Source organism: Photinus pyralis, unplaced genomic scaffold (assembly GCF_008802855.1).
Source record: "Photinus pyralis isolate 1611_PpyrPB1 unplaced genomic scaffold, Ppyr1.3 Ppyr1.4_LG9, whole genome shotgun sequence".
NCBI classification, from domain to species: Eukaryota; Metazoa; Arthropoda; class Insecta; order Coleoptera; family Lampyridae; genus Photinus; species Photinus pyralis.
The window spans coordinates 15,662,787-15,674,177 of NW_022170878.1; the positions used below are offsets into that span (position 1 = coordinate 15,662,787).

Sequence of the window (11,391 nt, forward strand, 5' to 3'; positions counted from 1 at the left end):
AACCATACTCTATTGTAATCTGTTTGACATATAAAATTAACCTAGAAATTAACTTACTTTTATTGATTGTGTAAATATTGAAAAAATACATACAAAATGGTCAAAGTTTAAAGAAAGATAGTGATCACAATTTCTCAAATAAGGCGCGCTAAAGTGAATGAGAAATCTGCTCAATTGAAGAGCAGATACTTATTAAGATGTACGGCTTAATACAAATAACTATAGAGCGACCCTAGTATATGATTTACTAGCTTTTTAAGAAGTATTGTTTTCCCTTTGTACGAAACTGTGTTCCAAGGCAATAGGTAGGAGCAAGTATTATATTAAGTAAAAAAAACCGAGAGAGAAATTACATATGGTAACGACATTGCATTGCATAGAAAGGAGCATGCTAGCGAAATTTTAAATACACTTTATTCAAAATAGCTTACATTTAATCTTCATTTAGTCGTCGATCGGGAAATGCAAAGTGCACCGCCTATTGCATACGGGGTTCAGGTTCTCCTTTCGATTCCACTTTATACGATAATCCATTCTTTTTGGAATGGAGTACTTACCTTTTGGAAAAGGAAAAACTGAATTTGGCAACGTTACAAAGATTTCCACCGACATCTAATAGTTTATATTGTTACTTAAGCATCTAACAGTAAGTATTGGGAAATGTTAATGTTGCTGACTTGCACTAAGAAGCAGGATTATAGCAGCACATGCAGGAAACAATCCTGCTTCCAAACTGTTGCGAACTTCTCGAACCTCTATCGCGTTGTAGTATTGTCGCGTTCCGTCGTGTTACTATTTGTTGTCGATAGCTTCGTTATATATTTGAATTAGCGTAGTAGTGGATTGATTTAATTAAAAAATATTCAAGAGAGTTTTATGCCCAAGCGATATTTCATTTAAAGGCGATTTCTTGTAACTTGTGAACACCGAGAGCTCAACATTTAGTAAAGCCCTTCGACTATGAGATGAATGATCATGTAACGATTTATACCATTAGGTATAACAAGTATTTCTATCCCTCTCGGGCAAAAGTCGGAATTTCGGAGGATCTCAAGGGATTGCTTCGGATTTCTTCTTTTATACGGATATGAACCATTATACTAACCCATTGATTATTGAACTAGAAATCAATCTAAATTTACTAAACATTTAGAACATCTCTCAGATTTTACATGCTATAACAGACAGAGGTTTATCAATTATATTGATTTATTGCTGTTGGTGATGTATTCTTTTCGTAGCTCTGTAACCAAGTTGCACTAAGTAACCAAGTAAAAAAAGCAGGTTAAGATACCTCTTTCGCAATTGATAGAAGAGTGTTCGCCATCACTTTTTCGGTTTGTTGCACTAGATTATAAAACACCCCCACTTTGTTTTGAAGTAGTACATAGGGATGGTCAAATTCAACTGCGACCCCTGCATCCACCACCAGTACTTTGTCGGAATCCATGATGGTGTTTAACCTATGTGCTATAGTTAGAACAGTGCATTTCGAAAATTTATCTCTAATAGTTTCCTGGATAATTATGTCAGTTTCAAGATCAACATTCGCTGTTGCCTCATCCAGAAGCAATATCCGGTTTTTTCGGAGAATAGCGCGCGCTAAACATATAAGCTGGCGTTGGCCTACACTGAAATTGGACCCATCCTGTGATATTTCCAGATTTAGACCTTCAACCTCTGTCATTTATCCCATTTAACCCAATTGAGAGATTAATACCTGAACTGAAATTATCGACAACCTCTTTAAGTCTGACCTCTTCTAGTGCACGCCACAGCGTTTCATCCTGATATTCGCTAAAAGGATCTAAGTTATACCTGAGGCTTCCAGAAAATAGTACTGGATCTTGGGGAATGACCGATATTTTCTTTCTTAAATAGCCCAAACTAACGTTTACAAGATTAATGTCGTCGATTACAATTGAACCCTCTATTTCGACAAATTGAAATATGGCGGACATTATCGAAGATTTTCCAGCACCCGTTCTACCAACGATACCAACTTTTTCCAACGGACGGATAATGAAATTCAAATCTTTCAAAGCGTAAGGTGCTGTTTCAGAGTATTTCAAGCTGACGCCGACAAATTTAATTTCCCCGCGAGTAGGCCAGTCTATTTCCGCATGGTCGCCGGATCGTTCTGTTTTAATTGTGTCATATTGAGATAATCGCTCGACTGATACCATAAAATTTTCCATTTCCGCGAATTGTCGCACTCCCCAAGCTAATTGGCCCATCATTTGCATTGCTTGAGATATAACTAATCCAATGTTAGCACCATGTGCATCTGAAAGAACGGGATGTAATTTCTTGGCTTTAAAGAACAATCTCATGAGTATACCTGAATTAAACGTATAGTGGAGTGTGAGCACCACAATATAAATGACAACTACTAGATCTGCCCAATATCCAAATGCTCTAGAAGTTGCTAACGCCATATATAACGAGCTAGTGTGTATATCTTGATGGTAGTAAAATTCGTTTGTCAATACATTTTTAACCCCAAATGCTCTTATGATGGGTAGACCTTGCAAAGAAGCATTTACGTGACTATAAACTGGTCCTCGCACTAAAACGATATTTGCTGATGTGGATAAATTTGTGGGTTATAGTATACATTGCCCTTCCACTCTCAACAGATTTAAAGCTGTAGTTAAATAAAATCGCCTTAAATAGTAAAGGGTGGCTACAACTAAAAGAGTTGGAATAAGAAACCAAGCGTTAACAAAACAAATCACTACAAAGACTCCTAAAATACTTAAGATCGTTCGCAAAACGACCATCACTGCCATAGGCAGCAGTTCATCAACGATTGCCAAATCTTTTGCAAAGCGGTTTAAAATTATTCCGGACGAGTTTGCATAGAAGAAGCTTACAGTAGCCCGAATGACGTTTTTAAACATTGTTTCGTGTAATGCTTTGGAAGATCTCTTGGCTAGCTTCATAGAATAAATGGATCTTAAAATTGTGAAAATAACAGAAGCGATTGCGATACTGCCGAATATGTAACTGTATCGTTGGTGATCAGTATCTTCAAATTGTCCCACATCTACCCTAAACATATTAGTAGTAGTAGTAGTAGTAGTAGTGGCATACGTTACCATTGCGCTAAAATGTAGTTGGTAGCACTTGCAGCTATTTGTGTGAGAGAAGAAAATAAAATGGCGAACACGAGTGTTACGTAATCTTTAGATGCTAAAAAGTAACGTTTATATGTGTCACATGAAATGAAGGAAGAGTCCTTTGTTTGTTCTTCAAATTGGGACTTTTCCTCTAAAGGTTTGGGATCTGTACCAATAGAGTTATCGGTTACCTCTAATTCTTCTTCTTCATTATTTTGTCCTAAGTATTTAATGAAAGTGAAACCCGAGCTCTCTAACTCATTCTTAGTCCCTTTGGCGGCTAATGATCCGTTATGCAATACCAATATGTAGTCAACGCGTTGTAAATACTGCAGTTGGTGTGTAACCAATACTACCGTTTTTCCTTTGAGAAAAACTTCAAAGCATTGCTCAAAGATTTGTTTACCGACGTGCGCATCTACCGCCGAAAGCGGGTCGTCTAATAAGTAGATATTTGCGTCCCTATAAATGGCTCGGGCAAGACTAACTCTGGCCTTCTGCCCACCACTTAGAGATGTCCCTTTTTCCCCAACCGTTGTTTTGTCACCATAAGGGAGAAGCTTTAGGTCACGTTCGAGAGCACAGCACTTAATCACGGCACTGTAGCGAGTTTCGTTCCATTCGCTACCAAATAGTATGTTCTGACGTACCGTCGATGGAAATATCCAAGGCTCTTGTGATGCATAACTGATACTTCCGTTGACCGACAAGAGTCCACTGGATATTGGCATTTCTCCCAGGATCATATTTAACAAACTAGTTTTCCCACTTCCAGTAGGACCAACTATAGCAGTCAGCTTTTCGGGCCATATTTCGACGTTCAAGTCTGTGAGCAAGTTATCTTTGGCATTTTGATCCCACTTTGATGCACCATGTTCGATTTTAAGTGCAACATTTTCTTTCGTCGAGGTTGCTACCACATCAACTTCATCACAAAGCAGAAACGCCGCAATACGGTCCAATGAAACCGACATTTCGCTTAAGAATATCATACCTTGTGGTAGTAGGTAACTTAAGGCCATAGCATTCGCGTATATTAACGGACTTGCAACAAAAACAGACTTCGGGTTTAATAAACTTCGATCTATAATTGCCAATGCTGTGATCGTTACGAACAGTGATAGTACATGAAACGTTCCAAAGGCTATGTAACAGCTTTTAACGTACAGTCCTAGTCGTACGAAATGCAATTCCGCCTTTCTGATTTTGTCTATCATTTTGGCAAATGGTTTCTCCCAAGCGTACATTTTTATGACGTTTATCCCATGGATAATTTCGTTCATCAATCGTAAACGATTGTCCCTTTCTGTTGATGTCTTTAGACGATAAGACGAGGTCAATTTTCCAAGTACAACTGTAAACAATAACAAGCATTAATGGTTTGAGATTATAATTAAAACATGTTATACAAAGTGCAAACGCGAGTAGTCTGTAGCAGCTACTAGGACAGACCGTTTGTTGCTTGAAGTATCTCATGCTAAACTCCAGTATAAGACAAACATGAACGCTAACAGTGTGGGTTGGGACGTTTCGTACGCATTACAGGACTTTGTATACCCAAAACTATTAATTCCAGAAATGTGTTGCTCATCACGCATATTGTAGTGTTTTTGCAGAAGAAAAGGAGAAAATGGTCGACAATTAAGAACTGAGCCCTAAAGTTTCGTCGTGCTGAAAGTTCGCGAGCCGCGCCCCAGTTGAGTCCAAGCTTGGCGCGAAACATCCCTACACATTCATGGCTGCACTGAACTGTGGACTGAGTGTTTAGGGGAAGCATTATTTGTCAGTTTTCAACCAGTTCGGTCCACAGTTCAGTCCAGGCGGTAATGTGTAGGGATGTTTCGCGCCAAGCTTGGACTGAACTGATGCGCAACTTTTCTTCTGCGAAAACATTACAATTAGAGTGAAAGCAACACATTTCCGCAGAAATTTCCGTGACATTTTCGATTGCGACTAAAACTTCCCACTGAAAATTGTACATTAACAAAAAGAAATGATTTGACGCGTATAGTGATGTTTTTTGAATCATGTGTAGGGTGAAGGCAGTTCACTTGACAGTTGCGGCGCTTGCTAGAACTGATGATATAGGGCTAGTTCAACTGAGTGTTTATGGGAAGCATTAGTCATTTCACGCCCAGACGTTAAGCCCCTAAATAATTGACCCAGAGTACACAATTCACAAAACTAAGAACATTTAATTACTCAAACAGAAACAGTAGGTAACGTTTACGAAAGTAGGTATCCATCATGCTTCACATTATATTAGAATACGTTTTCCAAGTAAACTACTTGTCTCTTCGGTGTGACTTGGATGCGAATAATTGTGAGTAAAATCGTTCAGGGTACGAATCGTCCTGTGTATGTGTTTGTGTGGGTACATCTGTTTAGGTATGAGCTGCCCGAGTATCAAACGCCCTCGACCGTCGCGTCGGTAGTTTAAATATTATGTTGAGCTCCATACAGCTTTGAAATAAGCAAGTAATGTTTTCTAAACTAGCAAACACCATCAAAAGGAAAACTTACAATACATTGGTAGAAAAAGTAGTAAAGTTGCTACACCAAAAACCGAAGAAATGCCAATTTCCCTGTACAATAAGCCTATGATCACGGCAGTTTGAATGGGGGTGATCCATAAGAACTGCGATGCAAATACCATTTTTTCAAACACGCTGACATCATTTGATATTAAATTAAGAATTTTTCCAGGTGTAGTTCGATTTAGGGCACCGTTGCTAAGTCTTAATAATTTTCTGTATATAAGACTGCTGCATATGACCCGTATTTTCAATGCGGTCACGTAGGATCCCATTACAGCAGGTTGTGCTAGAAAACAGTGCAGGAATACCGTCATAATAACAGCCAAGGCATATAAATACGGAGTCCAGTCTTGCTCGAGTCCCAAGGTGCTACATGATATTAATTCGCCAAGAAAGAAAGCTTGCAATGGTCTAAAACCAAAATATCATATATGACTAAAGACGTGTATATTTATTGCTACCTTATGATCACATCGGCAGTAGCTGTAATTGCAGTACACAGCAGATATTCTCTGAGTAGCATTTTGACCAATAGCTTTCTTAACGATGGTTGTCGTTTATTTCCTGACGCATTTCTAATTTCATCTTCCCATAATTTTATGGCAGAGACACCCAAAGTACTTGATTTCTGATCATGAAGGGTTTCGTAAATGTCATCCTCAGTAATTCCCTTACGATACCCCAGCAAAAATGTAGGTAAAGTAAAGCTAAAATTGTAAGATAATTAATTAACATCTCGAATTAAATACTACTTACAAGTAAGTCCAAACAGATAGCAGAGTAGCATTTTCCCTTGGGTTGCGGTTTTGAGGCCGATACCTAGAATTATCCTCCATTTTTTCAGTGGAAACGTTGTCGACGCTATTGCGTTAGATAACGGAGATTACAGAGTGATAAGTGCTTCGTCCCACAATGCAGCCTAGAAAAGATAAAGGGTTACTTAATTAACAATTCAATAAAAAGGCAAATTTAATTTCGCGCCATCAGCACAGACAGAGTTATTTGTTTATTTGTCATTAAAGTGCTAAATGTTTGCGCAAATTTCAATCCAAGTCTGATTACAGGCATTTTGTTTAGAGGAACCCAAAGTTCAAAAACGCGCGTAAACTAATTTCCAATAAAATTCAAGTATCTCAGACCAAACGCTATTAATCGCAAGCACGATACACTTACAACGGTATGCTCTTGCGCATCTAGTGTGACGTCACGTGCGAACAAAACCACAGAATATAGAGCAAAATTACGCTTCTTAGATAGACAAATCACACTGATATGTGTAGAGATCGTCGCGTCGGGTATTTCTGGGATTTAGCGATCGTATGAAATAAACTCTAACCAAAAATATAGGCTCTAAACATGAAGTGCGGCTTTTTAAGTAAATATTATGTAATTAATGCGTTATCAAAAGATCTAATCTCTCCTCCGTTTTCCTGTTATTTTGATTTTCATTATTACGTGGTGGTTTTAAAGTAGGTACAGGATCAGGTTTCAAATGTCCGCTATTTTTAAAAGTGTAATTAAGAAGTCGTTCCCATAGCGGTGCTTCAAAACGGCTGGATTCAAAATGGACAGAACAAATACAGACTATAAAATTAAACAGCAATGTAAATACTAAAATACACCATTTTTCAAGTTAATTTTATCATTACAACGACATGCAACAATCCATTTTCGAGAAAATTCTTCAATGTCTGGAAATCGAAAGTATTATATTTCCGTTCCTTTTGATTTTCTATTAGAATTGCTCCATTGAACCACTACACAACCTGGCATTTTGGAATTTTCACTAACGATTAGTTATATCAACAAATTAACGCTAAAGCTCGTAGATACAACTGATCAGTTGCAAACTGTCACGCGTGACATGTGTACTGGATCGTGAATAAACATTTGAATTTTGGCGCCACACGTTCGCAGATGACGTAATGCGCAGTAGAAAACGCGTTTGAGAAAAATAATGAGCATACCGTGTGTAAGTGTATCGTGGTCGGATCGCAAGTATGTAAGCGATTATTCGGGGGTGAATACACAAGAGCTTGATTTTTAATCGGACAATTCAACTCATGTATAAAGAAAAGCTTAGACTATATATAGTACATGGACTGCTAATTGTAACTAAAATATGTTCAAGGACATTACCTGGGTATGTGCGTTTCAGGGTAAACGAGTCTGTCCGAAATTGTCCGATGCGACACGATTTGTGGCTGTTAACCTATAAATTAACAAACGTCAATTAATTAAGTGCCCAGATATGGCAAAAAAGCAAACATTCTTATTTGCGGACGTATAGAAGATAATCAAGAGATTTAAAGCTTCCCATACTACGCGGTTACCACAAAAGCTACTCTTTTCGCGATCCGAGTGGTGTTCATACGACTTTAGTTTATCATGAAATTCACATACCCTAAAGTCACTAGATATAGAAAGTACCGCAACCATCCGCCATTTTTGGGCAAATTTGCTGCCAACTTAAAAAAATTGACAAATAAAATCTGAATAGCTGTCATTTTTTATAACCTAACTTCATAGTACTGTCATGTTTTATAAAAATATATACAGATATCTCCAAGCAAAAATCATGCGTTCTCTCTCTAACACACGAGCCCAATGGATTGCGGTACTTTCTATATTTAGTGACTTTAACATACCCTAAAGTCACTAGATATAGAAAGTACCGCAATCATCCGCCATTTTTGGGCAAATTTGCTGCCAACTTACAAAAATTGACAAATAAAATCTGAATAGCTGTCATTTTTTATAACCTAACTTCAAAGTACTGTCATGTTTTATAAAAATATATACAGATATCTCCAAACAGGTGGAACAATCCCTACCATTAAAGTTACTAGAATCTGGTAACTTCCGCCATTTTTGGGCAAAAATCATGCGTTCTCTCTCTAACACACGAGCCCAATGGATTGCGGTACTTTCTATATTTAGTGACTTTAACATACCCACGACTACAGTGCCCTCTATCCGTGACCAACAATTTTGTATTGAAAGCATAGGGCTAATAGCAGTTCATGTACTATATGGTGATAATAAATCACATAAGCCGCAGTGCAATTGTCACCTTGACAGCGGCAAAAGTTACCTGCAACTTTTTCAGCGACAAATGCACTAGTGGTTTTTCACTTATTCATTTTCGAACCAATTATCGCATTATCCGTTTCCATATGATTAGTTTGACATTTGTCAATAATTGATTGATTTGGTGGTTTCTTGTTCGTTAAATTGTCCTGCCGAATTACACTCGAGGTTTGTATTTAAACCGAGTAAATTTGTGTTGTTGCAATTCAAATCGGTTGCCTTTTAGCAAAGGGGGCATCCCGGCTTCATTTTTTATTTCTTATCTACAAAGTACATTAAAAATAAAAAGACCCACGCGTCCTCAATTTTTATTTGCGAGTAAAATACACCCAAAATAAATGATTGAAAAGCTGTGTTTTTAATCCGAATTTGAAACTCTTCAGTCTAAATACGTCACAAACCTACAATCAATCATGTAGAAGTGAACCGGCAACCTTGTGTGAGGGTATGACGTTTGTCGGATTTGACGTTTTAAGAGGCATACGCATTCCTACGCGCATTTTTATCGCTGATAAAAAGCTACCTAGCTTTTAAGCATATAAAAAATCATCTGATTGGTTAGAATTTGAAACAAAAACCAAGCTGATTGGTCATACGAGTATATTAATGGAGTGTATTAATTACATGAAACGAAATATTTCTTCTTACCCGTATAGGACCGGGATTGAGAATATCCCTAATGCATCGACATTGCATGTCGCAAGAGGCGATTAATTAATGCAACAGAGGGGTGGATGTGATGAAAATTGGAGTTCGCATAACTACAATTATTTGAAGCCTGGAAAAATAATAAAACTGAACTTTTTACTTGATATGAAAGCGAATGCACGTGTGTTATGTTTTAAATTTAAGTGGATTGTTGTGATAAATTATCGGGCGCCGCAATGGATTACGGGCAGAGATTGATAGCAAAAAAGGAAAGTAAATATAGGTCATCACTCATCAGTATTATATTGAGAAAAGATTAGAAAAGATATTGTGAAAACGCGTAGTACGGATAGGCAACACACATTACGTGCACTTGGGTTTAATGTTGCATAACAATAGCGTAGACGATGTACAGGGTGTAAATCGAAAAGTCGAACATAGGCGTTTCATATGGGAAATTACTTTTTCTTTGCGCAAACGTATTATTTTACGCAAAAATACTTCAAATAAAAGTTATAGAGATATAAATTCTGCATCTAAATCATGTGAAATGATTATTCTACCTCTTCTTGAACGTGAAAAAGTTAATTATAAAGATTCTGTTTTCACGAGTTTTTAGTCTAAGTAGCCATGGAGTATGATCAAGAAAAACATACAGTATAATACCATAAATAGGTTTTGATACATCAGTATATACACCGTACGGACGATTCGAGTTTCGAACGCAATATTTTATGGCGCGCTATGCACTATTCCTTTTGTTTGTTTGCTTGTTTTTGTTCTATCTGTTACAGATAAGGCAGAAAAGCTCCCTTCTCAAAACAATGATCCCTATATATTCCGCTATTTGGAATACCATTATCATTTATCCATCGATTGTGACAACAATTTTTGTTTATGTTCTACCCCTGTTAATTATTTTATTTCTTCAGCTTATCAAGACCAGAACAAGGATCTCTTAGTGTGCCTTGTTGCTCCTTTCAGTAAGTATTCTCTTTTGAAATTTATTAAAGACTAAGTGGCGCCTATTCGGTTTACTATCACTATCACTATATTTCTTTTTTGCTTCGTTTTGCCAAAGGTTTTGACTAGTGTACGAGAACCCCATTATTTACCTCGACCCACCTCTATTTTCCTGATTTTACCGTGTGCTTATCTAACTGTAATTTTGTTACGTTTGCTCAAAGTGAACGTAACATACTTATATGCTACACCCTGTGTAAATTATAATTGCGATTTTCCTTTTCTCGGAATCTGAAATGGTTCACTAACTTGTTTTCAATAACACAGAAAATAGAAACTATTAAGGAAATTTTAAGATTGTTGTTGATGCCCTCTGGTTTTCCCTTAGAAGTTCAAACTGAATCATAGGTTTATCAGCAGTTTATATTTTTCAATTCACATTCAACCTCATTACATTAGTGAAACATGTCATCCTTCTCCATTCGAATTAATAGGGCTCTTTGAGTAGTTCTGCAAGTATAATATAGATTAGACACTTTCAAATCTAAGAGCAGCATTTTGTACCTTTCTCGCAAGATCAAACAAGGCGTCGGCCATTACTTTCTCCGTCTGTTGCACCAAATTATAAAATGCACCATCTTTATTTTGAAGTAATACATACGGATGATCAAACTCAACTGCTACCCCAGAATCTAGTACCAATATTTTATCCGAATCTATTACTGTGTTTAGTCTATGAGCTATTGTAATCACTGTACAACATGAGAATTTTGTTCTTATGGTCTCCTGAATAATTTCGTCAGTTTTTAGGTCGACATTAGCAGTTGCCTCATCCAAAAGTAGTATTTTGTTGTTTCTAACTATTGCACGAGCCAAACAGATAAGCTGCCTTTGCCCTACGCTAAAGTTCGCTGTGTCTGGGGATATTTCAAAGTGTAAGCCTTAAATTATTATAATTAGGTGGGCAAATATTCTAGGTGGTATACCTGCGGATAAACCGGCGACAAGTTCTTTTAATCTTACTTCTTCTA

General features: G+C 37.2%; 2 protein-coding genes across 6 annotated transcripts in view; both read right to left on the reverse strand.

Annotated features, from left to right (window-relative positions):
* Positions 1–607: 607 nt before the first annotated feature.
* Positions 608–9,857, reverse strand: LOC116180639 (probable multidrug resistance-associated protein lethal(2)03659). Of its 5 annotated transcripts, none has more exons than XM_031500726.1 (11): positions 9,398–9,857; positions 7,799–7,871; positions 6,416–6,578; positions 6,121–6,366; positions 5,646–6,070; positions 3,102–4,476; positions 2,618–3,054; positions 2,342–2,569; positions 1,721–2,287; positions 1,295–1,671; positions 608–1,243 (listed from the first exon to the last, which is right to left on the reverse strand). In XM_031500726.1, the coding sequence occupies exons 3-11, from the start codon at positions 6,493–6,495 to the stop codon at positions 1,196–1,198; spliced, it is 3,783 nt and encodes a 1,260-aa protein (XP_031356586.1). In that variant the 5' UTR covers positions 6,496–6,578; positions 7,799–7,871; positions 9,398–9,857; the 3' UTR covers positions 608–1,195. The 5 variants fall into 5 exon arrangements, with proteins under 5 accessions (XP_031356586.1, XP_031356583.1, XP_031356584.1 ...); XM_031500723.1 differs by lacking the exon at positions 9,398–9,857 and having other exon boundaries at positions 608–1,120; positions 1,173–1,243; positions 7,799–7,813; XM_031500724.1 differs by lacking the exon at positions 7,799–7,871.
* Positions 9,858–10,765: 908 nt separating this feature from the next.
* LOC116180012 (multidrug resistance-associated protein 4-like) overlaps positions 10,766–11,391 on the reverse strand; it is a 4,105-nt gene continuing 3,479 nt past the window's right edge. The window contains exons 2-4 of the mRNA XM_031499834.1: positions 11,347–11,388; positions 10,925–11,301; positions 10,766–10,870 (exon numbers count right to left, since the gene is read on the reverse strand). Coding sequence (XP_031355694.1) covers positions 10,829–10,870; positions 10,925–11,301; positions 11,347–11,388 — 461 coding nt within the window. The 3' untranslated portion in view covers positions 10,766–10,828. The remainder of the gene's footprint in view (positions 10,871–10,924; positions 11,302–11,346; positions 11,389–11,391) is intronic.

Bases quoted from the DNA above. Each gene is read 5' to 3' on its own strand.
- LOC116180639 (XM_031500724.1), bottom strand. From the start codon at position 6,495: ATGGAGGATAATTCTAGGTATCGGCCTCAAAACCGCAACCCAAGGGAA. The intron at 6,367-6,415 runs GTAAGTAGTATT...TTACAATTTTAG, and splicing joins CTATCTGTTTGGACTTACTT to CTTTACTTTACCTACATTTT. The intron at 2,570-2,617 runs GTATACTATAAC...ATATCGTTTTAG, and splicing joins GTTGAGAGTGGAAGGGCAAT to TGCGAGGACCAGTTTATAGT.